The sequence below is a fragment of the Sphaerodactylus townsendi genome, linkage group LG10 (assembly GCF_021028975.2).
Source record: "Sphaerodactylus townsendi isolate TG3544 linkage group LG10, MPM_Stown_v2.3, whole genome shotgun sequence".
NCBI classification, from domain to species: Eukaryota; Metazoa; Chordata; class Lepidosauria; order Squamata; family Sphaerodactylidae; genus Sphaerodactylus; species Sphaerodactylus townsendi.
Window position 1 is genome coordinate 41029214 of NC_059434.1, and position 27884 is coordinate 41057097.

Below are 27884 nucleotides of genomic sequence, written 5' to 3' on the forward strand. Positions count from 1 at the left end.
CTGCTGGATAGTTTCTTTATTCCAACAATTTGCACATTTATTTAATAATCAGCATTTGCTTTTTCTTAGAGACAATGTTTAGCTTCTGCTACAGCTCTGACGTAAGGTAAACACTGATCTCTTACACCTTCAAACAAAAATCTTATTGCTTATAGAGTGTAGAATATCTGCAATATTATTAGCATCAGGTGTGCTGCATAGCAATAGGTTTATTTAAATATGAATTCAGCATTCTATACTATTAACTTTTAAAAGCTAAAAGGTGGTGGAAAGTGCTGTCAAGTCACACTTGACTTACGATGACTCTACAGGGTTTTCAAGGCAAGAGACTTCAAGGATGGTGTGCCATTGCTGTGTAGCAACCCTGGACTTTCTTGGTGGTTTCCCATTCAAGTACTAATTAGGGCTGACCTTGCTGAGATTCTGAAATCTGATGAGATCAGGCTAGTCTTGGCCATAAAGTACAGAGCAAATTAAAAAAAAAGAAATGTTAAATAGTATGCCCCTCCTTTCTTTCAGTTGTTTCTAACACATACTAAACAAATAGAAGGAGAGTGCTATAATAGAGCCAGGAAACATCCCTTGTTAAGTTAAGTGCGTCTGACAAAGTTCTCATGAAAGCTTATTCTTCAATAAAATCTTTTAGGAGTCACAAGATTTTACTATTTTGAGTTAGTTGAAGTTAATCACTTTTCTTCTCCACCAAGGCTGAACTAGCAATGAACTAATATTATTAAGATTTCAGTTATCTCCAGGGCCAGTTACAGGGGAGGGCACGAGAACCTTTTGATCTGGGCCTCAAGCTCAAGAAGCCTCAGATTTAGATCCCTGATATTTTGATAAGCATTATAATTTTTAATACACATAATAAGTTGTCATTTTAAATGATTATTGTGGAGAGGGATCTCAAAAGCTTGAAGTGTCTCAGGCCTTTCTTGATCTCTGAGAGAGGCTGGTAGGGTTGCCAGGACAATCAGTGGAATGGTTGGGGGGACACAGTGTCACAGGATAAATTTTCTTTAAAAAAATGCAGCCTTGTGTACTTACCAAAAGTTTTTACCAGAAGTGACCATTGGTAGCTCTGTGAATCTCTGGAAACTCCAATAAAACAATTTCCAGCAGTTCCTAGAGCTATCAACAGTTACGTCTAATAAGTGGGCTGGCAGAGGCTTCTTCTCTGCACGAAAGCCGCTCAGCTGGCAGCGAGATGAGGCAAGAATCCTTGCCTCCCTGGCAGGTGGGGGGCCTCCGTGGGAAGGAAGCTCCAGCCAGCCCCAGCTGGTTCGGCGAACTAGCTATCAATTTTGCTACTGGTTCTAGCAAACCAGTCTGAACCAGCTGAATCACATCTCTGCTCACATGTACCTTTACAAAAGGTTTTCCCTCTCTGGAGAGTTTAATAAAATTGCTACCCAGTTGTGTACAAGCTTTGACGTTACTAGATCTAGAGCAGACTGTGACTTCTAATTTAGAGTAAAATTTTTGGTAATAGAGTTTGCATTGTGAAAACATGTGATACAATGGTGGTATGAAGGATTTTACATTATATTAATACGTTATATTTTACGTTATATTAATACATTTTATATTAATACAAATTTTACTATGTAGGAAGGGAGAATTGCCAGTTTTATATAGGATGAGTCTCAACTGGGGGAAGGTGAAACATTGCAAAAATTGTGCATTGATGAGACAGATTGATGCAGCCCTTGACATTAGTGGATATACAAGTGTGAACTATTTATTTTATTCCATTAGCAGTACAATTATAAGACCACTTTCCTTAGAGTAAGCCTCACTGAAGAGACATGAACAAGATCCTGAACAAGATATTATTTTCTTATTTTCTCACCCAAGATTACTGGAGTTGCATCTGTATAGAACGTGCTCACTGGTTGCCAAATAAACAGTGGAGAAAAAAAAGGCTCACAAATAAGGCAAGAATTCAGTACGTAGACTGGTGACTTACAGTGTAGTCATGGGCAAAAATACCCTCTTCTAAGCCAGTGGATTTAGAAACCCTGCTTATTATCAGGCTTATTATCTTTAGGATAATATCTTTTCCCTTTGTCCATACAGCTAGAATTACCATTTTAGTATTGTCTATTTTTATCACAGTCATTCTCCTACTCCTCATTCCATAGCAAAAAACATTTTGGGTTTGATCTGGCCAGCATTTTCACTCAATCTCATCCAATGCCCCTGTGTTTGACAACACTAATCCCACATTGGTTTTTACATATATGTCCCACTATTTCAAGCATAATCCTTTTTCTGAAATCAAATGAGATCATGTCTTCCTTTTTAATTAGTAGAATTGGTGATTAGAGATGTTTCAAGATACCTCTGTATATTTATAACGTTAATAGTTAATGTTTTTTTTCTACATAGGAATTTTTTACTGAGGAGTAAAATATATTTTTACCTATTTTAAGCACCATAGGCCTTGGCCTTATCTCTCATCCAAGTACTAACTAAGGCTGACCCTGCTTATACTTTTTTCAACAAAAAGAATATAGGAGATGTGGAAATCAATACAACACATCTTCCTGGACCTGGAGGAATGCTCTGTTGGGGACCTAGTATTTGCCTTCCCCCCCGCCCCCATTTTCTTTTAAGGCTAGAGAATAGTATTTAAGCATTGGCTTTGTCAAAACCGTTATCCTTTGCAATGTTAAATAGAGTAATTTCATAAAAGAGCATTTATAGTGCTCCAGACAACTTACATCAACACTTCAGCTTATTTACAGTTGTGCCTTCCATTTTGTAGGCACTGTGCTGCCACGGGTAACAAAATGGTGGGCACAACTGTAGAAAAGCGGGAGTGTTGGTATAAGCCATCTGGAGCGCTATAAACACCCTTTTATGAAAGTGCTCTGTTTAACACAGCGAAGGGCAATGGTTTTCACAAAACTGGCACTTAAATATGATTCTCTATCCTTAAAAGATTCTCTAGCCTTAAATATGATTCTCTAGCCTTCTTGACATGCGGAAGCATGCATACTCTGCTTCCTCCAAAGAATGCATGTTTCTGTTGAGAAAAGTATAGCGTTTGACAGCTGATGAGATCAGGCTACCTTGGGCCAACTTGGTCAGGGCAAGCCAAAAATACCTGAGATAAAACTGGAAATGTTTCAGCAGTTGATCAGCCTTGAAATTTGTTTTGCTAAAGTTTGAACAACTTGTACAATAATTTGTATGAGCAGTTAGCCAAAAACTGGACATAAAGTATTGTCAAAAAAGAAGATTCATTCCCTAATGCTTCAATGCCACTCCCCTTTGGAACACAGAAGAAAGCAAGTGTTACATAGACATGCTTCTGAAAATGTTATAAACATAACAAAACAACAGCCTGTATTATAATTCACTTTGCAGGTCATTTGATATATTATTGGTTCTTCCTTTAACGTACCAGCACACAGGATTGTATGTTGTTCAGTGACCTTTTTAGAACAGTAGTTTGCTCTTTGGAGCATAGAGAATAATTATCGTCAGGAGTCGTAGTTCACAAAGTCTGTGCTGACACTGCATAAATCACATCTTTAATTTGCTCCTGTGATGGCAGTCTGCAAAATTACATTCTTATGCTACTATCCAGCGTCTGGTCTAATTTCACAAAGAACATTTGGTTATGCCCCAATCTTTCCTATCCCTGCACTCTTATTTTTCAGCATTTTTCATTTATTAAGATGAAATAGTTGGCCTAGTAAATCATGAAAGAAGAAGCAAACGAGACTACTGAGTTTCTAGTTACCTTGTTCAGAATACAAACTTCAACTGTTCATAATGCTTGCTTTCAATAAATGTTTTCCCCCTCTGGTTTGAGTTCCATATTAAAATTGGAAAAGAACTTCCTTCCAGCCTCACTTAATTGACCCCTGTTACTGCTGAGGAAAGCAGCAGATGAGTGAGTGACAAGCGAGTGGATGTGAAGTTCCCCTTTATGCTCTTCCCTTCTTTCCTTCCCTTGGTTCTGAAATGCTATTGGCAGTGTCTGAGCTGTTAAGTGCATTAATGGAAATACCACCTCCCGCATTAATGTTATACACACCATGGGCAGCTACATTTCCTAATCCATATCTGATGCCTTGAAATATCAAGGGGCAAGTGGGAGAGCCATGGCAGCAGAAAGAGAGAACACCAGCTGACTGATCACCTGCTGCTACTAGCTATGACTGGGTGGTAGATGGAGGAGTTGTTGCGGGGAGAGTATTTGGAAAACCTGTGACATTATTTGTGATGTCATTAGAAGTGCTACAGAATTTCTGAAACTCTGAATTGAGTTTGAGAGGAGGGAAATAAATATTGCCATTTTTTTTCTGGCAAGAGGTTAGATTGAGCTCAATTCTGAATTACACCCAGTGGGATTGACCATTGATAGAGATGTCTGAAACAATAAGGCACAATGCGGCACAAGGAAAGCCTTGACATGTGTCTTGTTTGCACTGCATTTATTATTATTGGATTCTGGGCCCAGGAGATTCTAAGGGTTTGGGGAGCTTGTTCCCCACCAGCATGTCTGGCCAAGAAGAGCCCTTATTTGTTTCAAGATAGTGTACTGCCACTCTTGTTTGCAGGCATCCCAACATTTCATAGGTAGACTTTGTATGTATGGGTTTGTGTTTTCACCACTCAGACCAAAAATGTTGGCTACCAGTGCAATAAGGTATATTTCTAAACATCTAATTTTGCATGCAGTAGGCCTGTCTCAAATAAATTGGAGTGTCAAATCCCTTAGTATAATTTATCACCCTTAATGTCAACATTAGCTTTAATGTAGCACCAAACCAAGAATTCCACCTTAATTAGACATGTTACATTGCTGATATATTATTCAGAAGGAGCCAATGTTAAGCTGATTTACCTTCCATTTCCTAGTACTAATTTATGTAAATGGTTAAGCTGAAAATTCACTTTTTTTGCCATCAGGTCATATCTGACTTTGGAGACCCTGTAGGGTTTCCAAGGCATGAGACACTAAGGTAGTTTGTCATTTACTGTTTCTGAATCACAACCTTGATATTCCTTGGAGGTCTCCCATTAAAATACTAGCCAGGATTGGGACTGAGAGTGTGTGACTGGCCCAAGGTTACCCAGCAAGTTTCTGCAAAGTCAATGGGGATTTGCACTTGAGTTTCTAAGGTCCTTGTCTGACACCTTAACCATTAAACCAGGAGGATTAAACCAGGAGGATTCTCATAAGATTCACTCAAGATCCCTACATGGTACTGAGTATCTGCCCCTTGTATGTAATGCCATCCAACTTGCTTTCAGTGGAGTGCTCATGATTTATCTGTATTAGGCTGTTTCCGCACAGGCTGTTTCCGCACAGTCCAATAACAGCATCCCAGGGACGGTAAAAACACCATCCCTAGGGCACTGCATTGCAGCAGCGCCGTGCTCATGCCAGCCAACAGCGCAAAAACGCTGCTTTTGAACCTTGCTCAATGAGTGAGGTTTTTCAAAAACGGCATTTTCCACCCGCCTTCCCCAAATGGCTCTTACCTTCTCCTGGCTTCTGTCGCATTGTGGAGGCCAGGGGACACATTTCCTGGGGGGCATGTCCCCTGGCCTCCACATTGTGACAGAAGTCAGGATGAGGTAAGAGCTGTTTGGGGATTGGTGCGAAGGCTGTGCCATGCAAATGGTCCCTGGGGTGCATCAGCATAAACTATGCCGATGCACCTCTGCTCAGCTGGCCATGCAGAAACAGCCAAAGTGTTGTATTTCACTGTTCAAATGAGTTGAGTAGTCCTGAGATCTCATTTGTATCAGTGTTTCAAGACAAATATATTCCTCTGTATCTTTTGTTGCTTAATTTTAATTTTGCTAATTAAAATATTACCACAAAACTATTGGATGCCATAATCATACCACATTGCCATCAGCCTTTTTTCCTTGCTGCTTATGTCAGTGCCTATCCATACCTATAATTAGAGGTTATTTTAGAAATAATGAATTCTTTGAATTTAAGAGTACTGTTGAATTTCTTGCATTTTCTAGATTATGTATGCTCACTAGGAACTGTTTCCTGCTAACCCAATAACTGAAACTAATTTTGTAATTGAGGGCTTAGTAAAGTATTAGTATAGTACGACAAAACACTGAATCTGTACTGATCCATATGATCCATGATTAATAGGAAAAAATGATAGTATTTTTTAGAAAAGCTTTTATTTGTAAAACTTGAATAAATTGAAGAATCTGTCATTTCAATGTCAGTGGATTACTGATTTCATATTGGTTGTATTGCATTAGGAGAATTACTTGGTTTCAAACTCCTCAAAAAGCAGGGAATAGCAAAGGCGAATTTGTGAGTGACACTAATTTTTTGCACAAACCTTTTTTCTTCTGATTAAGCCATTTAACAATTATCAGATTTAATTTTGGTTCAAAATGTTCTTTGAAAAACAAAATATAGTCTTGTAGAGGTATCTAGTTCTCAGCATGTTCCCATCTGTGGCTACTTAAACCCAGAGAATAGGCCCCTGACCAGACAAGACAAATAATTCCACAAACCTGAAAAAGCCCCAGGTTTGCAGAAAAATCTGAAATAAAAAACTATTAGTTCTTGAAAGAGAACTAATTGGAGCCAGGCAGAGGCAAAGTGAGGGGAAACAACGCCCAGTTCGCACATGAGCTCTGTTCACCTGACACAGCGTCGCCCTCCCCTGCGTGACCCAGAACACCCCCAGAATGCCATGCCCCCATCATGCCCCCTTGATGGCCACGCCTCCTCTGCTGCTCTGCCTGGGGTGTTGCCCCCCCTATCCCATGGGTGCTACACCACTGGGGCCAGGTCCTGTAGCAACTACTTGGTGACTTGGTACCACATGATTTGCATGATTCACCCAGACCTGGATGCTTGCAAGTATACTCAGTAAGAAATAGTAGATTGTTGGGCTTCGTGCTTTCATAGCATTTATATCTTTAACATTTGCTGTCTGGGCAGTATAAAAAAATACAATTTTGAAGGTAGAAATCAAATTCTGGCATAAACAGAAGCAAGTGTATTGTTTGAATAGAAACGATCATACAGTTGCAATAGATAGCTAATTTAGCTAAATTATATATACTGAGACCATTATCTCTTTAATAATGTATTCTGTTAAAACACATTATAACATATTGTTATCCGAATTATTTACTTTTAAAGAAAAAAATTGTGAAAAGGTCTCAAATGTCTACAGTGTAATAGGATTTTTTTCAGTGTTGCCCACAATTTTAACACTGGAAAAACCGAGAAAGTCTTCAGATTTTTTCATGCTGTACAGCTAGAAAGAGTGACATGTTTTGTAGACAGTTCTTTTTCTCACTTAAAAAGAGACTGTATGTCACAGGAGGTTTATTTCAGTGTTTCCCAAACTTTCTCAATTTAACATTGGAGAAATTTAGAAAGTCTTTAGACTTTTTCACTCTATAGAATTGGAAAGAGTGATATGCTTTGAAGACAGTTTTTTTTTATTAATTTTGCATAATAAAATAGTTACAGATTCCACTTTCCTAGTACAACTTAACCGTACAGATTTCTTCTAAAATAGTTGTGGTACAGTCATAGATAAATCAGAGCTAGAGTTTAGATAGACCTAACTAAAAGTATAGTGAGAATGTATACATCCCAACCACCCCCCGAAAAGGAAAGAAGGAGAAAAATGACGAAAGAAGAAAAAGAGAGAAAGAAGAAATAAAGACAATATATACACACACACACACACACACACACACACACACACACACACACACACATTTAGTAGGTATAATGAATATATATATAAAATAAGAAAGGTGAAAAAAAAATTATATATATGGGACTTCCCCTTAGCGTTATTTCTGTTAACTAATTACATAACTCGTATTTCTTGGAGTCTTATTTACATTAAACCAGTTACAAATTGTCTTCTATACTTATTTCCTTAAACTCTTATTTTCTTTAAATCAACACTGTAGATAAGTATTTATATTCTTATATTTGTCTCTTGATTGAAGAAATCGTGATCAAATGGTTGCCATATCTCTATAAATTTTTTTTCTCATTGTATTGTTTTTTTTAAGTACATTAGACAGTTTGTCATAAGTTTGCATATTCTATAGGATTGCGATAGCCAGTCTTCCACCGTTAGGAATTGTAGTCTTCTTCCATCTTTTAGCTTAGAAGTTCTGTATCCTTGCTTTGAAAGCACTAACATATACAGGAAATTAAGGATTCAATATTTTTTTACTTTTTTTCTGATTCAAATATATTGAGAAGAAATAGCTCTGGTTTAAATACCATTGTGATTCAATTCCTATTATTTTTCTCCATTATCTTATGTATGTCCCTTCCAGTAATTTTGAACAAGAGGACATGACCACTCAGACATTAATATAAAAGTTCCTTTGTTTGAATTGGCACTTCCAACATTTATCCTGAGCAATCATGATGATATTTTGGCCAGCTTGCTAGGATATAAGTTGCCATCTGTGAAACATTTTAAAAGTAATCTTTTCTTTGTGATCTTACTGCTTGAGTATGGTTAATATTTTTGGTCCAGGTTCGTTCCCATATTTGAAGACTGATCTCTCTCTTCAAATCTAAGGCTCCATTTAATCACGTGCAGTGCTTCACTTGCTCATCCTACTCATTTCTCTGTTTTGAAGTGTATGTTTATGCAGCTTCTTAATTATTCCTTTAGAAGATTCTTTATATATTTTAATTAATATGGAATCTTTCAAATCAAAACCTTTTATTTTATCTATTTTAAATTTTTCCTTAAGTTGTTGGAATTGGAACCAATGGCATTCTTGTTTATTTATTTTAATTTCTTGTCTTTCTCGTAATGTAAATTCGCCTCCTATAAATTTTACTATTTCGCTGTATCTTATTATACTGCCTGATTCTTCTACCTTCATCTTAATTGCTTCTAAAGGTGCTAACCAACCTGGAGTTGCATTAATATGTTTCCTTTTGTATTCTTCCCATATCCGGAAGATAGATTTCCTTATATAATGGTCCATAAATGTCTTATATTCTTTCCCTTGAGCGTACCAGATGTAAAAATGCCAACCGAAAAAAAGATCTATTCCTTCAAGATTGAGTAATTCACTGTCTTCCAGTAGCACCCATTCCCTAAACCACAACAATCCAGCTGCTCTATAATATAATTCTATGTTTGGGAGTCCTAGGCCTCCCCTTTTTACCTCATCACACAAAACCTTGTAACTTATTCTGGGTCTCCCCTTTCCCCAAATAAATTTGGATAAATCTTTTTTACAACCTTTAAAGAATTTTTTGTGTATTTCAATTGGAATTACCTGGAAAAGAAAGTTCATTTTCGCTAATACTGTCATCTTGATTAGAGCTATTTTCCCCATCAGTGATAGATTTAATTCTGACCATTTCTCTAATTTTTTCTTTATTTTTTTCCATTTCCATAATTTCATAGGTTGTTTTCAAATAGCAGAATATTATATGTTTGACAGATTTATTTCTAAATATTTTAATTCCTTGTTTACTCATCAGTGGAAATTTTAAATCCTTTTCTATTTCATGGGATCGGCTTTGACTTATATTGAATTCATCATTTTGGTTTTAGTTTCATTTTACTTTAAGACCTGATTGTTCCACTTCAAACATTTTAATCCTCCATCTTCAAATTTTCTATTGTTTTTTTTGATGGATTTAAGAACAGTATGGTAGGGTCATCATGGTTAAAAGCCGCTCTGATCTTGTATTCATACTGCACTTTTTTTCCTTTATACCCTTCGATTCCTGCATTGTTCTCTTAATTCTTAATAATAGAGGGTTCTAAAGAGATAATATAAAATAATAAAGAGGAAAGGGTTGACAGCCCTGTCTTGTACCTTTTGAATTTCAAGCGATTCTAGATAATCTGGCTTCTGTTTATTTTAATTCTGGCACAACTGTCTGCTTTTTTGAGGTATATTGCTTCAATCCAGCTTTGAAACCTTTTATCCCACTGTTTTATCTTTAATGAGAATTTTCTTACATGTATTGCCAACTTAAAATTATCAAAGAAGCCTTTTCTAGAGTCTTATAAAAACCATCAGAGCTTGTTGGTTAATTCTTTTATTTAAGAGTTCGATCATATTAATAGTTGTTCTTATGTTATTTCTTAATTGTCTATTTGGAAGGAAGCCATTTTATTCTTTACTGATTATTTCATTAAGGGTTCTTTTTAATCTTTCTGCCAAAATAGCTGCAAAAATTTTATAATCACAATTTAATAATGATATGGGGCGATAATTTTTGACATTTGTTAAATCATATCCTTCTTTTGGAATCACTGTTATTGTTGCTTCCTTCCAAGAGTCTGGTATCTTTTTTTTAATTTTAATTTCATTTATTACTTGTAGTAAATTTGGGGCAATTTGTTCTGTTAACGTTTTATAGAATTCATTTGTGAGACCGTCTGGACCTGATGATTTATTTAATTTGCTTTGAAGACAGTTTTTCTCACTTAAAAAGAGAACATATATTGCCGAAGTTTTTTTCCAGTGCTCCTCAAATTTCTCAGTTTTTCCATAGCAAAAGTTGATAAGATCCTCACTTTTTTAATGCTGTATCTTGTGAGTGTTTTGAGTCTTAAGAAGTATTTTATGCATTCTAAAATATTTTATATTTTCAGTGCATATCCAAATATTCCATTTTTTCTGATGGAGAAATTGACAAGATGAAAGCAGAGTTCATGCGCAATGGAATTCTGTAATCTGACTACTTGAGGAATAAGTTCACACTTAGGCTTGTTTCTTAGAGAAGAAGTAGAAGCTCTTTAGAGTAAAAACTTCTAGCTCTCTATCTAAGCCACGATGGAGGCAGCATGTTCAGCCCTTACGATGGACCAAGGAAGAGAAAAAGAGAGGGGAAGTGATTGGAAGCAAGGAGCCCCTTCGAGTAGCATTCTGCATACCAAACAACAACAGTAGAAGTAGGCAAAGGAAAGGTCAGATGGCACCCTCTCTGCTCCTGTATTATTCTTCTATTGCCCTCTCCTGACTATCCAGAGTCTCTGTTACCATTGTGTGATATTGCAGAGTCTGTTCCTTCCAACAATAAAAGCTTTGGGGAAAATGCAAGCTTTACTCCTGCATTTTTCAGTTTATTTTCCAAACCCTTTCATATTTAGGCCTATTTAAGAGGATCTACCTCAGGCATGGGAGGAAGGATGATCCTTAATCAGACAGCATGTAAGAGTGGAGTGCACGGAAAGGGGAAGGCATCAGGTAGGGCCAACCCCCTTCCTTCTCAAATATGAAGCCTTTTGAGTGGTCTGCTGTGAGGAAAGTCATGGCAAAACAAGGGCAATGTCACATCAAAAAGGGCGAGCATCACATATAGAGTCTAGTTATCACATTGACTTTGATTGGCTTTGCTTTTTAAAAAATCTGCTGATTTGTAGAGCTGCCTCATCTTTAAATTAGTCAGAGAAGTCAAAAGAGAGCATGGATTTGCCTAATCTGTGTGATTTGGCCTGCCAAGCCATGGTGTGGAATTTTCCTTTTTCTCTGAATTTAATGGAATGTTAACTGGGTTTCTCCTTGTCTTAACTGATCAGTTGCCAGTGCTGTACAGGCAGAAGAGTTCTCTTCTTATGTCTCTTCCCTAATTCCACTCCTCCTGAAAAAGGGTGGCGTGAGACAATAACAATTGCAAGCTTAAGAATTTAAAGCAGAAAGATGCCACTATTTCTCAGACTTTAATCTGTCTAATTGGGCATTCTATCTTGAACAAACATGGGAAAAACCACAAATGCTTTCATTAAGTTACCGTCATTAATGGGCTGTGCAGCACTGCTCAATAGGCCTGTGAGGATCACACTATGTGTGTGTGTGTTTTCTGTGCAATAGTTAGCTTCTGAGCCTAGGATACGGGCTCTAGATAAAGTGGTGGCCATTCCAGTTGCAATACAAACCCTTGGGGGTGTCTTCATATATGACATCCAATGTTTGCTTTTAGTACTGTACAATATGACTTCTTTTAAATCCACCTTAAAGGGAGAATCTGGGGAGGACAGAAAGGAGGACAGAAGGGACTGCCAGCTGCCAGCTGGAAGCCCAACCAGTGGGGGGGGGAGCAGGGGAGTCTGCCGTCCCTGGTCTCAGAGAGCTGCTTTTATAAGAACTGAGGTGGGGTGGGGCTTGGGGAGGCGTGGCCACCCCCCAGTGGCGGGTGGAAGCGTGGCCCCGCCCCCAAAACTACCCATAAAAATCTATACCTACGTCCCTGCCCACAGCCATCCCAGGATATCTAAGTGCTACACACTGGACTATCGGACTATCCATCCATCCATCCATCCATCCATCCATCCATCCATCCATCCATCCATCCATCCATCCATCCATCCATCCATCCATCCATCCATCCATCCATCCATCCATCCATCCATCCATCCATCCATTCATTCATTTATTCATTCATTCAAGTGTTAGACTCTGTTGGAGTTATTTTAGCTGCTGTGCAGGAACAGCTTCATTATAATGCAAGGAGAGAAGGTTCATTTCATCCTGGCCCCCCTCTCACACCACTTGCCTTTCCAAGAATCTCTTGTGATAGGTCTGGCCCTTCGTTGTTGGTCTTCCCTGGGCCAACTTAATGATGGATTGCCTGGGCTTACCCAGGCTCCCCCAATACCCTTTCTTTAGTTGCAGGCCCATGATGAGTAAAGGAAATTTGGGCCAATGCCTCCCTAAGCCCTCCCTTTCTCCTACTCTGCCCTCCCTGTAGGTTTTAAGAGACTGCTCTAGCTGCCTCCACAGGCCCCATGAAGCTCCATCTATTTCCAGCCTCCTTCTCTGGCATGTTCCCAGGTAGAGTTTGCTGTATGATCTCCACCTGCCATCTGTGGCCTGGGCTGGGCCTACAAGGCTATAAGGCTGCTGCCGGCACATTTCTGGGCATGGCTGCACCCTTGCTGCTATCACCACAGCCTCTAGTGGGGTTCCTGCCTCAGTTAAGTCTGTGTGAAACCATCCCCCATTGGCACCTCCTCTGAGCAGTTGTGTGGCCACCACCCCCAGATGGAAATTCCACAATATTATTGAGATACTGCAGGGAATGAATTCTCCCTGTTGAATAGTGATATCTCCTAAAATAAAACACTGGGGTTCTCATTGGATGTCTGCCCTAGCCCTAAATTTATGAATCAGTCTTTTTAATGAAATGGATTCTCCCACGAGGCCAAGAGTGCAGCCTGATAGTAACACCATTTTAAATTGGCATATTTGCTCAGAATTTCAAACAAGATATTTACAAGACAAGACTTTAAGAGGGTGGCTTGAGACCTTTCTCAGGCCTTCCACCTTCTTGTTTTTAAATAGCCAGCCTGAGGAACTATTCTGCAGACCTTGAAAGGTTCATATGATTTCATGTCATTTTGATTGGTCCTAATAAAAGATATTACATCACAGTTATAGCTGTATTTTGCTTTGAACCAAATCCAAGCAGCTATATGCAGTCTATTTCCGTAGAAAAATACAAGGATTCATTATTTGCAAAGGCTTTATTATGAAAGGCTCCTAATAGCAATGCAGTCTGTATTTAGTTGTCTAGTTAGATAAATACCCCCCTAATGAATGCAACTAAAAGGAATACGTCACTAGAATTAACAGAAATTAAGTATCTTCATATTTAATTGATTTTTGGTTGCAGCTGTCTTGTAGTTAATGGTAAGCATACAATAAACAACAAATCATTTCATTTTAAAAGCTCTCTTTACATTGTGCCAATTGTACAGGAGGAGAATTAACCTTAGACTTGGATAGTTTTTATTTGTAGAGCATATAACCTTGTTGCCATGGAAATCAGCACACAGCTTGCTTATGTGACTCACATGCTGCCATAACTCAGTAAAAGCAGCATCTTAATGGAAAGACAGGTCATCGTTTGATTATAATAAATAGCTTCTGTAGACCATGGAGGGAAAGGAAGTAGTCCTTTTATTTTCATTTATCTTTCCCACATATACTATACGATAGGGAGAAGAAGATATTTTGAATTTCGTATGAGAACAAAAGTGCCGTTTAATTTCATCAGAGGGGTTTTTTTGGTCTGTCTTGGTTTTTCCATTTTTAAAACAGCTTTTGTAGGAGTACGTACAGTTTTAAAAATAATCCAATGTCTGGATAGGCCAGATATACAACAGGTCAGCCATTGGAGGAGTATTACAGAATATCAACTTTATAGTGAAGTGTAAATTACATGACTGTGAATTTGTTCCATAAAATATCCACATTTAAAATGGGGATTGGTGGTGTTTAAACATGTATGGTTTTTTGGTAGCTAGAAGGATCAAGTCCAAGAACATTGTGGAAATAATAAACTTGCAATCTGAATACTGATCTATTCTAGTATAAATACTGAATAAAACGCTGTCCAGTTCCCCCGGGGAGGGGGGGGGGGTTCCCCGCACCTGGACAAATGCCAAGGAAATTATGCCCTAAAGAGTTGTGTAAAATTCTACATATGTTCCTGTGTAGTTCGATTGAAGCTCTAAGCTTCCCCTTTTGAGCTTAAATGTGGAGTTGACCTATAAACATGGACAGAAGGAAAGTTGCAGAGCAGTGGTTTCAATCCCTAGGTCATACTTCAATAAATGTATTGTATTTTATTCAAATATGATACATTCTGATGTAAGGTTCTTGTGTATGAAGGAGAAGAATGGTTTGGATTTGTACCCCACTTTTCTCTCTTGTTACGTGACTCAGGGGGGCTTCCAAATTCCTTTCCATTTCTCTCCCCTCAACAGACACCTAGTGAGATAGGTGGGACTGAGGGAGTTCTGAATGAACTGTGACTAGCCCAAGGTCACCCAACAGGAATGTAGGAGTGGGGAAACAAATTGACCTGATAAGAGTCCTCTGCTCATGTGGAGGAGTGGGAAATCAAGCCCAGTTCTCCAGATTAGAGTCCACCTGTTCTTAATTACTACACCATTCTGGCTCTCTATTGATACAAAGCATTGCATCAGAATTTACTTAAGAGTTTACGTCTACGAGTTAGTATTTTATTGGGCTAAAATTTGAAGTAATAAATCAGAGATCAAGGAGAAAGTACTTTTTACTTCATGCTTTGGGCATCCCCTATCCCCCTGCATGCCCAGGGGTGGGTGTGGCTCCTCCTGAGCCCCCTTCCCCAAGCCCCTCCCCCTCACCAGGCTCCCTGCAGCCTGGCTTCTCCTTAAGTCCTGCCCCAACCTACCTGCTTTTAAAAGCACATTGCTGGAGGCTATGCTACTTCTTTCCCCAGGCTCTGGGGAGATAAGCTGGGCTGTAGGGAGTCCAGGGGGGGGGCCTTGGGGAAAGGGGCTTGGGGAAGGGGGCTCAGGGGAGCTGTGCTGCTTCTCTCCCCAGGCTCTGGGGACAGAAGCCGGGCTGTAGGGAGTCTGGGGGGGGGGCTTTGAGAAAGGGGCTTGGGGAAAAGGGCTCTGAGAGAGCTGTGCTGCTTCTCTCCCCAGGCTTTGGGGAGAGAAGCCAGGCCTTAGGGAGCTTGGGGGGGTGGTCTTTGGGCTCCTTCCACACCCACGTCCACCATGACATGGGCATAGTGGAGGGAGCCCAAAGATGATGAGGCATCAGGACTTCCTGCTGCCTCGTAGTCTTTCTGGAAGGCAACTGGTCACGTGGGGGAGCGATTTTGCCCCCCCCCCCACGTGACCAGATTAGTTGTGCCTGGAGACATAGGTTACCCCATGTCCCTAGGCAGATTCACCTCTGCTTGGGTGCCTCTAAGAGTTTCTTTGTTTTTACCAACAAAATAAATATCTGAACAGTCCATAAATTGCAACAGAGAGAGTTAGGGCGAAATCCTAAGGACGTCTCCTCAGAAGTAAATGCTGTTTTATTCAATGGGGCACGCTCCCAGAAAATAATTCTTTGTGTTACAGCCTGATTTATAACCAAGCACCTGGACAAGATTATAATGGGGGGGGAGCAGAGGGGGCTCATTCTCCAGGTGTTCCTTGAGCAGGGCGGAGGGGTGACATTTTATGTTCATAAATATTTGTTCACTGGTGAGTACAAGGAACCTCTATGTTCTGAGACAGTCAACCTCAGAATTGTAGGAGTCATGAGGTGGGGCTCAGGGGGTCAAGTCTTGGGCACAACTTGAGAGGATCATGTGGAGATGCATTTGGCTGCCCCTCCCTCCCTTTTTCCTCATTGAAGAGAGGATTTGGAATATTTGTGCTGACTGCTGCCTCCTCTTCCTGCACCCTGCCTCCCATCTCCCTAGTGGCTGCCAACTGATTGCCCATATCTAACATCTAACTGTCCCCCACTTAGGTTTCTGCAAGGGGCAGGTGGGTACAACAGCTTCAAGTATCAGCCAGGGAGAAGCTGGAGCCCCCCCCCCCTCCCCAGAGCTGACCAGAGGGGTAGTGATCTTGGTTCTGAGCAGGGTTCAAGACTTGGTGAAAGATGTAGAGGCTGTTGTACCAGTTGGGAAAAGTGATCTCAGTACTATTAAGTTCAGTAATCATGTCAATGAAAAGTTATGCCTAATGTCCAAAGCTATAACACTGGATTTCAAAAGAGGGAACCTTACAAAAATGAAGGGAATAGTTAAAAGGAAACTGAAAAGAAAACATAAGAGAATTAAATCCCTAGAGGATGCCTGGAAACTATTTAAAACCACACTAATTGAAGCCTAGATAGAATGTATTTTCCAGATTAGGAAGGTCAAAAAATATGCCTGAAGGATGCTACATCAAGTAAAGAGGCTTCTTTTAAAAAGTGAAAGGTCTGTCTCAATGAACTGAACAGAAGGGACCACAGACTTTGGCAAAAGAACAGTAAGTTGATAATTAAGCATGCAGAAAGAAAGTTTGACAAGCAGGTTGCTAAAAGCATCACGGCAAATGATAAACACTTCTTTAAAAACATCTGGAACAAAGTGGGAAGATCAGACATACAGAGATAGAGAAAAAACTTGAGTAAAACTTGCAAATATTAATAGAGTTGGTTCTAATGCAAGCCCAGAATCTGTGTATATTGAGAGCCAACTGTAACTTCTAATAGTAATAAAATACTGGGGAAGGGAGATTATTTAGAGTAGAACATTTGCTCTTCTATTCCAAGGCTTTTCTCCCTCCACAAGGTAGCTGCTGAGTGTTTGTAAGGATAACAATGCATCTGGATTTTGGGAGGGAGTGTCTTGAAGGTGCTGAAGAAGGGGAAGGCATTAAACATTTATTTCCTACTTCAAATTTCCCTTTCCAACTATTTTTTCTCCAATAGAAGCAGCCATCAGAGTGACTGGAGAGTGACTGTGAAGAGTCTGTGCTGAACTGAGAGAGAAGTTGTCTGTACCAATAGTGAGAAGGAGGCTTGATGATGTTAACAGCCTAGTGTTATACGAATGTAGAACTGCCCAAAGAAATAGGTAGAAACATTGGCCCTTTTCACACTCCAGTTTTGTTCTAAAACTATTATTTGGGACAGTTCCGTTTTCTGCAAGTTTTCCACACTCTCTAGCCCCGTGTCATGGATCAGTTTGGTTCATTTTGAGATTTGTCCCATATCTGACCGTTGACCTCACTTTCCCCCGCTCCTGGATGTATGTAGTTTTTTCAAAAGACATGGTTTAACTCCAGATGTGCCTGGCTAGTTTGTTATACCTTTGCGACTGCTCCACTTTCAACATGCCCGCCCAAGCGGTGACACAATTCAACCCAGCCAATCGGAAGCCACTACTGAATTGGCATTGCGCGCGCAGATTTTTTGGTTTCGATTTGCTCTCACTTGCCTTTTACTGCTCCTCACGGTTGGTCATGCTTCCCATTATCTCTGCATAGCAAGAGCAAGAGATCTCGAGCACTTGTTGGATCAGCAGGAAGGGAACACGGCTCATTGTTATACCGTTTAATCAGGGGAGGCTGTCCATAAGAGGCAGAACCCCTTTGGATGCAACCAGCATGTAATTTGGAGACGCTCTTGTAGAAGGAAGGGTTTCTCTGCTACAGTGGAGGTGGGGGCTATCTAAATACTATTAGCACTTCCCTTTAAAAAAAAATCCAGTGCTCCCTCCTCCCCAACCCTCGCCTGCTGGCGTCTGGACGGGGCTGCGTATGGGGGTCCGGCTGGGGAACCGGAGGGGGGGTCAGGGAGAGGCTCGTCCGCACTGCGCAGCCATGATGCATGTTGCCAAGCCGCGGATGGTCAAGAGCGCTGGGGAAGGCAGGCGAGGCATGGCTGGGCTCGCAGGCGCTGGTGGCTGGGCGGAGGAGTTGCCCTGCCCCGAGCCATCAGTGGCCGCCACCGGAGCTGATTGAGGGGCTTTGTGCAGCCACCCTCCTTTGCCTCCCCTCTGCCCTTCCTTCTTTCCCTGCTCGGGATTTATTTTTGGACACCCCAGCTGGAGGCCTCTGGTGGCTCCACTGCAGTCTTTGCCCCTCTCGCCTGGTTCCCAGGCTGCTTGAGGAAGCACGTGGCCATGGCCGCTGGTGTGGGGAGAGCATGTGGGTGCTGGTGGGTGCTGCAGGGAACACCCAGGCTCCACTGCGAACCCCGGGCAGGCTCAGCGCCGGCCAGGTGCATGGGCAGCCAGGGGCCCACCTGGCTGGCTGACTGGCTGGTTGCTGGGCGCCCTGCTGTTACACGGGGGCGGCTGTTCGGCAAGGTGGAGGCGGCGAGGCTGGCTTCTGTGCTGGGGAGGGCGACACCTGTCTCATTAGGTTTGAGGGAGTGGCTTGGGGAGGGGGGCAGGGTTGGATGCTGCGGAAGGGAATCATTGCATCCCTGCCTGGATGCTTGGCTTGTGGCGTTGCGTAAAGAGTCGGTCTGCTGGGCAAGTACTTAATTTAATTAAAAATGAAACTCAAATGCTTCTGACAGCTCTGCCTCTAATCCTGAACGTGCTGGGACTGGCGGCAGGTCATCACTCGTGGGGTAGTCTGCACATGCTCTGGGGGAGCCTTTAGTCAACTGTAGAGGGCGATGTACAGTGGGGGCTGAATGATGCTGGAGAAGCAAGACCTGTTACTCAAAACGCTCATGTTCAACCTTATATTGGTGCCAGCACTGCTGAGAACGAGCTGCTTGGGTGTGGAAGAAACTGGGATCGCTTTGCTGGGATCCTGATGGGATCCTGGCTTACCCAGGTTTGTGGGTCAGAGCTTGTATGGCGTGGATTTGTACAGCAAGGCTATTTAGGTTTTCTTTGCTTCTTGCTGATGGTCAGTAAGCGCGTGCACACACAAACACACATCCTGCCAAAGCTGCTAGTAAAAACACATTGTTTCTGATGGATGTCTTGTGCTCAGTTGTAAAGAGCCACTCCATTGTAAATTAAAAAGATCTCTCTACATGCTTTTGGGTTGCCAGCAGATCTGATGGAAAATGTCCCTTTTTTACAAAAAAAAAAGTCAAGGCTTAATGTGTGGGAATGCAGAACACAAGCACAGGATGTCAAATTGGAAGGAAGGTTTCTGAGATCTCGTTATACTCCGCGAGAAAGCATGAGATAATGGTAGCCAATAGGAAGACAGGAGTGTCATCTTCTCATTGCCATGTCACATGGCAACGCATTCGAAAAGTGCCCGTCCCAGCAGTGCATGACAGTCAATCAGGACATCGAGGACAATTCAAATTTACGGTATTGTGGAAATGCCGGCTTTCTTGAATCAGAAGCAGGACTGGATACCTTCCATGGAATGTGTTTGAAGTGTGTAAGAAAAAATTTGCAACAAAAAGTTTCGGTTGCTGCTCCACATAGCATTAATCCACATCTGCTTTACATTTTTTGCAAGTGCAGAAAGGGCCATCGAGAGACTAGAAATGGAGTCAAATCCTAATAGAGTATCAAGGGATGTAAAGCAGTGAGAGAGTAGATTAATGTGAAGTGGAAGTCACCTCAGAAGTTGTTGCCTCTGATTGTTGTATTTATTGTATTTTTGTAATCTTTACACTAAATAATTATATAAACTTTTAATTTGCTAAATACAAGCTGCATTAGTAATTTCATTCATAGTAATTTCATCATAGCCCTTTGAAACTGCTTTGAGAGACACATTTAAGAGAAAATAAAAAGGGGTTTGGTTAAATTCTTGATGGCAGCAATATATAGATATGGAAATAAAGGAATAAATAAACATTATTTTGCACCCATTATATTTATTTACAAAGGAATGAGTGTGTGGTCATCCCAGTATGTATTCTGTCATTCTGTTTAACATGCTGTCTCTAATTGAACAGAATCCTCACGTTGTTGCACTGAGGTACTGTGTGACACAAGCGTGAGTAGGGATGGAGCAGAGTGGAAGTGGAGCAGGATAATAAACTAAATTATACTCTTATTATTTATTATACTTATTATACTATTATTTTACTATTATTTAAACACCTCTTTCACATGTAATAATAATTCAGAAAGATAATTAAGTAGAATTCAGAGGTTAGACTCGTGTATTTCTCTGTTCCAGCAATGTCAGTGAAGAATTAATTTCATCTGTGTATGTACTGTAGAAAAATCTACCATTAACTTTGTAAGTTTTAGACAACTGAAAAAAACAAAAACAAAAGAACCAACGTATATAAATTTCATTATGGTCTATCTCCAAAAAACTGAACAATCCTTTCAATTCTCTTTGCAGAATGATAAATCTCCAGGCCGCTCAACAAGTCGGTCAAGTAACATTTCAAAGGTAAGTTGTAAGTAATTCAGAGGAAGACCACTTGTGATGTGTCTGCACTGTTTACGCTGTATTTTGATACTGAGAAATATTGCAAAATTACTGCATATTAATTTTGACTTTCAAAAACATTGTTGCTATTGCAGAAATTATTTTTTACAATTCAAAGTATTTTTCTTTTAAAATTAATAGCAAATTTGATTTCATTAGGCTTTACATTCATTTGGCGTTACATTCGTTGTAAATGTTTACACCCCATCTTTCCCCCTAATAGACGAATGGTGCCTTCCAACAATGGAGCCAAAGATTTTTCAAATCACAACAATGAAATAACCCCACCCACTTCCCAAAATACATTCACACGCCTACCAATGCAATTTAATAAAACTGAAATGCCAATTGAATATATAGAAAATATTCCAGAATATGGTAGATTACAATGTATTACCCACATTTCAGTTGCATAATTTAAAAGATTTATTTATTTTATTCTATTTTTATCCTGCCCTTTCTCAAGTATATTGAGGCTTAGACTGGCTAACAACGAGGAATACTGTCAATTAAAATATATAAATATATATCAATTATAGTTAAAATCTTACCCACTTTAAAATTCCAGTCCTTAACATTGAAACAATGATGGAGAATGCTGTTATCTGCTTCAATTGGTTCTCAATTTCTGATACCAAAAATAACAAACAGACTTTTTTCCTAAATATTTTTTTAATCAAGTTCTACTCAATCTGCACATTAGCAATTTTATAATTTTTCTGAATGGTTTATCATTTATACAAAGCATCCAGGTAAAGGGAATGCAAGATAAATGAGAATTCTGCTTTTAAAATGTTACACTGATGTGGATATATATATAATTATTTGATCAAGAGTAAGTGGAATTTTGATAAATGAGATGTCTACTGATGGAAGAGGGAGATGAAACATCCTATGTTGCTTAAAGGGCGTTTATGACATGTTTTAATAATATTTCCATGATAAAGAATACTAAGCATCTGGCTTAATATTGTTTGCCATCCTAGTGTTTCTGATGATGTTATCTACCTGAAGTGCCAGAGATCAGCAGCGTCCCATAGCATCTTACAGACAAAAAAAAAGGTTATTGTGACATTCTTTTTCCTAGACTGAACCCTCTTCTTTTCAGATGCATAAATGGGTATTTGAGGAGGTAGGGATAGATGGGAGGAGGTGAGTTGATGAGTATTTTTAAGCAGTAATATATTTACCTGGACATCGTCCAGTGCAGTCTGTTCCTTTACCTGGGAATAATGCCCTTCGACTGTTCACATAGGGCAAACAGGCCAGTGGAAACAAATCTGGAAAAAAAGTTCACCAATTAGAAACCTATGGGACAACTGTTCAGTTTTCTAAAATACTGTGCTGCTGACTTTACAGTCACCACTGGAAAGGGGGATAGATTTCAAAAGGAGCATGAAATTAACCAGAAGTCATCAATAATTTTATTCTGTCGAATTTAGATCCTTTTTGAGATTGATGATATTATCCCTACAACATGAAATCTCTTCAGGTTTTAAATTAGCCTTGTAGGAAAAATAGTATTATTTCCATGATGTGTATTTGTATGTACTGGCTCAACAGAAAAATGACAGTCTTTACATTTAATGAGCTTATGATCTGGTTGCTTCCAATTTTTTTTCTATACCTGAGTTTGTGCATAGTACAAGATGTATATCATGTGTCTGATGAAGTCCATAAAAGTTTGTATCACTATAATATCATACATTTTAAGGTGTAACAGAAATTCTGTTGAGTGTGTGTCAACTGCTGGTGCATAAGCAGTGCTCCTGATCCTGACAAGTGGCCCAGAGATGGAAAATGTAGACACATTTCACAGAGGCAGAGGGGTTCCTACAGACACTGCCATTTTAACTTCTAGCTTGGGGCTTGGCTGCGTATTCTGTTGGTGGCTGGTAGGGTCCAGCTGAGATTGTTGCAGATGCACTTGGCAGAGGCATGGAGTTCTAGCAAGTGTTGCCATGCTGACTTTGAGGACCTGGTATGACTACTTTCCTGGTTTGACTGGCAGGGACCAGCATGGAGCTTGGCAGAGGCAGAGCATACATGCAAGTATTGCTTGGATTAAGGAACCAGTCATGGCCACCTTGCTGATTTGGCTGGCAGGGTCGTGTTTAGTTATAGGGGGATCTGTGGCATGGCCTCTCTTGAAAGTAGAGGCTGACCAAGCAGCAAGCTGGTTCCCCCTGGGCCAGTAAAAGTGCAGGTCATGTTACTTGAATGGGACATGGTGCAGCTTTGGTGAACACCTCAGGATGCTATTTGGATAGTGAATGCTTAACCCTCAGATCAGGACTGGGGCCTCAGTGTTTTGATGGACCTGCTACAGGAAACCCTCGAGAGGTGTCATTTTCCTTGACCCATTGACCCTGCAGCTCGTGGGACTGAAAGTGGCACACATTCCTTGAATATCATGAAGGCTTGACAAGGAGCCTTACTTGTATGATGGCTCACAACTTGGAGCCTTGCCTGTAAATTCAGGGGGCACAAACCCATGGCCAGAGCAAGAGGGAACTACGCCTGAGGCATGTGTGTGCCCCATGCCCCTGTCATACCCTGCCTGCCCAGGAATGCCCCTGCCCCACCCCAGAATGCCCCTGCCACACCCCTGCCCCTACCCAGAACACCCACGCCACGCCCCCATACCAGTGTGTGCCTGGTGCATCCCCCCCCTCAGCCCCTTGGCACTATGCCACTTCACAAACCAGAATAAGCCTGACTCTTGTGTATCCCATCAAATGACCCTCACTACATTTAGACTTGGAAAGGGTTTTTAGTCAGGTGCCATAAATCTACTTTTGATCAATGTTAATAAATAAAATAAAATTGACCCTTTTTATTATCCAGCAGAAGGTGTTGGGTAACTTTATTGTGAGTCTTAATGCAGTAGGGACATGCTGCATGTTGCCTTAAATACTTGCCATTACAGCAATTTCCTGGATTTAGTCATTATATTATAATGAACTAAAAACAGCCAGTGATGCACGACTATAGTTTGAGTCTCAGTTCCAATTTAACTAACTAAGCTTTAATTCTTTGCACCATAGTGCAAGATAAAGAGTAGATTGAAAGGTATGGTGGAGGTTTTGTGAGACTTAATTAAAGCTTGTAAAATACCCTAAGATGCTGAGATGAAAGAGTACATTGAAGGGCAAAGTATCATTTTTAATAAAAGCAAAAACACCTCTAGGAAATTGGATTGAATTAAAACAGATCCTTTCAGTTTCGTCAGTTGAATTCTAATACTTATATTATATGTTGGCTTTAGACTGTCGAGCTTATTAGCCTTTAAATTTTATGTGCATAGTCACCGACTTTATTTTCATAAAATTGGAGCTAAATTCTTGAATCTGCCTGTGAAGGGAACATAAAAAATAACATATAAAATGCCTCTTTTTATTTAGAGAAGAGCTGAAAACACTTGACAGGAAAAAAAAGAAACTAAGAATAAAAAAATAAAAGAATAGAAAGGAAAGGAAAGGAACAGCAGGAAATGTTGAACAGAGGATCTGGAGGTTCTGTAGTTCAGCACTTTTCCATCAGGGTATTTTTCCTCTATTATCAGATTTTGTGTGAAATTCTAAGAGCTACTTTAGCTGTGCTCAGAGAGGTTGGAAATGCTCAGCGACATTTTTACTTTCCCCTTGTTTTATGTGCCATGTCACAGTCTGCATTTAGGGGGCTAGTTAGTCTTTAGTGGCTTAATGTCAGACTTCAGTCCAAAACAAGGAAACTGTAGATGTAAGCTATAGTCTTTATTGGGAAACCAAAAATCAGAACAAGCAATAGACAATTCTAAAGAGTCACAAGGCAATGCTTGGGCTTCCCCTTCCCTCTGCCCCTACGGCCAAAAGGTGTGAACCCCCGTTCCCGCAGAATCAAAGCGAGACTATACAAAGGAAATCGAAAGTACAAAGGGAGATGGCATTTCACACTGATAGTGGTTTGATTGAAACCTCAAGGACAACTGGCAGAAACAGGAGATAGCTGACACCTGGGTGAGAATAAGCATCCATCAGTCTAGACTCTCCTACCCGCTGGCAGAATGGGACCATTCTGACACTTTCACAGTATGGTGGACAGGATAGATTCTGCTTCTCCTTAAGGCTGTTTCTGCACAATCAATTATAGCGTTGTGCCGTTGGTGTTATTGGTAACGCTGCAGCAATGGAGTATTCACATGGGCGGGCGCTCCGTAGACAGGTAGCGCATCGACTGAACCCTGGTGCCTCGCATGGCTGCGCTTTGCAAATGACATTCTTTTTCTCCCTGGGATGACATCATGGGCATTCAGCACCAGGATTGGCCAGTGTGGGTCGCCATTGTGGGGGGGCAGGCTCTGCTGCACCGATTCCTGGTGGGCGCTTCGCACGATGCTGACCGTGGAGTTCTGTTGTTGAAAAGACATGCTTGGTGAGCGACTTTCGATAAACTGTTGTGGACTCGCTGGAGCATTGCCGCATTGCTGCAGCGTTGTTTCTACAGTGATGGCCGGGCGAACTCCCTGCCTACAACACTGTTTTTACCATCCTTTTACCAGATTTTTTGGCCCATGGGGAAGCAGCCTAAAAGTGACCAATGAGAGCTGACAGAATGTTGGAGAAACATTTGTAAAACAGCAGTTGGGAATTGGCAGCTGGAAGCTGAGAGGGAAAAGGAGGATGTCTGACTGAGTGAAACTGTGGAGAAGAGCTGGTTATATTGGGCTGAAAATAGTGAATTTGTAACAGAGGATTCCAGTTGCAGGAAACAGAACACAATTCAAAAGTTCAATTGAACTGAAACATTGTAATTTCTATCTTACATTCTCAAGTGTTATATTAATATCATAAAGAGTTAACTTCTAGTTTTGTTTAACCCTATGGGCTGTGTGTCTAAGAGAAATAAACACGCACAATCTACATCTATAAATGGAAAAAACCACTGACTGATTCACTGACTGACTCATCAAAAGAACTCAAAAACCACCAAACGTTCACAGTTGAAATTTGGCACACCGGTTCATTATGTGTCCAGGAAAAACGATAAAGCTGTTGCCCCGATTAGACACGACAGGCTGGCGGTGAGAGGGCCAAACAAGCCGTGGCTTCAAGAGCGATTTGTACATGCGTGGACTGATGTACGAGTGGTTTACTTGGGGTGTGCAGGCCCCCTGTTTGCCGCTTGGCTAACGCTTCCACTACTGTATGTATTGAGGAGCACAGTGGGAGAAGGTCTGCATAGAGAACTAGCAACAGCAGTTCTTTCTGCTACCCGTTGGTGCCCTCTACTGGCCCTTACTGCCCCTTTTGTGACTTCTCGACACCTTCCAAGCGCCTGGTTACTGATATTTACTACCGTCCAACTAAATCTCATTACATCTACAGTACCCTGTGGTGAGGGCATTGGGAGACTGTTGGAGAACCTGCTGAGGACCGTGAAGTTCCACCTCCTTCGCCCTCATATATTCATGTTTCACCTGTAACTTAGAGTGAACTGTAGTCTTTAGTGGTTATAGGTTAAGAAAATAGAGCTAGTAGCATTATTCAATACATTAAATGTAAGTAGTTTAGTCCAGCCTTGCCTGTGGTAGTTTAATATTAAGTCCTAGTTAGATTAGTGGAAGTTATCTGTCATCTGATGCACTAGCACTTTATTAGCTTAGTTAGCTTAGCTAGTATAGCACTTTGCTGGAATTTATTAGTATTACTGTACTCTATCTGTGAGCGTGGGCTGCCGACTAGATAGCAGAAGTGCTGGATGACCCTAGGCAGCCAATCAATCAATAGTTAAATAATTAAATAATTTATTACCTATCTATCTGTATAGGTGTAGGTTAGGTTAGAGTAGGTTTTACTATAAGGAAATTGTTAGTCTACTAGGCCTGTTTTATGGGAGGAGACGGCAGCGAGGGGGCAGTGCGGGGGGGCGGGGAGATCCCAGTAGTGTGGGGACGGGGTAGATACGCGGGTAGGAGGGGGCCATATGAGAGAAAGGGGAGGAGATACAATTATGCTCGTCCCCTTTCTGGCCTCCGACCTATCCCGAGAGATGCGGCAGAGAGTCTCAGGTATACCCTGCTTCGAGCCTGGTGTTGATAAATGCCAGGTCCATTAATAATAAGACCGCGACACTTCGAGACTTTCTCGAGGCGCAGCTAATGGACCTGGCCTGCATCACCGGTGACCTGGAGTGCGAGAAGGCGCAGACAGTCGCCTTGAATGCGATCACGCCCCCAGGTTTCGCCTGTGTCCACCAGCCTCGAACACAGGGCCGGGGAGGGGTGGAGATGTTCAGCCGAGATTCTATTGCCTTCAGGGCAGCCCCTGCCCCTCAAATTCCCGGATTCGAATGTGCTGGACTGGAGTGGCTGTCTGGGGAGAGGTTGGCCGTTCTCCTGGTGTACCGTCACCTAGCTTAACCAGGCGACTGACCTGCCACGGGCTACTGGAGGCGGTGGCCGAGTGGGCGTTAAGCGATTCCCCGACTTATTGTTCTGGGGACTTCAATGTCCATGTGGACGCCGCCTCTTGTTCAGCGGCTGTGGACCTGAATTGTCATCCATGGCGACGCTAGGACTCTCCCTTCTAAACACCGACGCCACTCACGAAGCTGGTCACACTTTGGATCTGGTCTTTGGGGCAGGAGTGAATATGAGTGCGTATCCTCTGTTAGCAGAGTGCCATGTCCGACCATTTTGCCCTGAAGGTTCGGGTGGACCCGCCGTCCCAACCCTGTCTAGGCGACGGACTTATTTTTGTCCGCCCATTAAGACTTATGGAACCGACAGGTTCCCTGAATGCTCTGGCGGGACCCTGAGCCTCCTGGCACCCTCGATGAGCAGGTGTCAGACTGGAATTCCAGGCTCGCCCGACGCCATCGAGGAAATTGCTCCCAGGCGCCCTCTGCGCCCCCGTTCACGACGGGCTCCTTGGTATACCGAGGAGCTGCGCCAAATGAAACGGGAACTCAGACGGCTAGAGCGAGAGTGTGGAGGAAGTCTCACGACGGCGAAGCGCCTTGAACAACTTATAGGACGCTTATGAAAGCCTATGAGTTGGCGATCCCCGGAGGGCGAAGAATGCCCATCTCTCGTCCTCCCTCGCATCTGCTAGCCCCCGCCCCGCACCATTATTTCCGATTGTTCGATCCCTCACCTCTTTGGTGGAGGGGTCTACAAATTCTCAATTGGCTATTGGCTGTGAGGCATTCCAGAGCTTCTTTGCAGATAAA

The 27884-nt window shown here is 41.4% G+C and overlaps 1 protein-coding gene across 8 annotated transcripts in view; it reads left to right on the forward strand.

Annotated features, from left to right (window-relative positions):
- The window catches only part of MARCHF1 (membrane associated ring-CH-type finger 1), a 156571-nt gene that overhangs the window by 65169 nt on the left and 63518 nt on the right, over positions 1 to 27884 (forward strand). For 5 of the 8 annotated variants that reach the window (XM_048509811.1, XM_048509810.1, XM_048509812.1 and 2 more), the window contains one exon: positions 20583 to 20633. In XM_048509811.1, coding sequence (XP_048365768.1) covers positions 20583 to 20633 — 51 coding nt within the window. Of the gene's footprint in view, positions 1 to 20582; positions 20634 to 21658; positions 21735 to 27884 lie in introns of all 8 variants that reach the window. The other 3 variants (XM_048509815.1, XM_048509814.1, XM_048509809.1) reach the window with 1 other exon arrangement.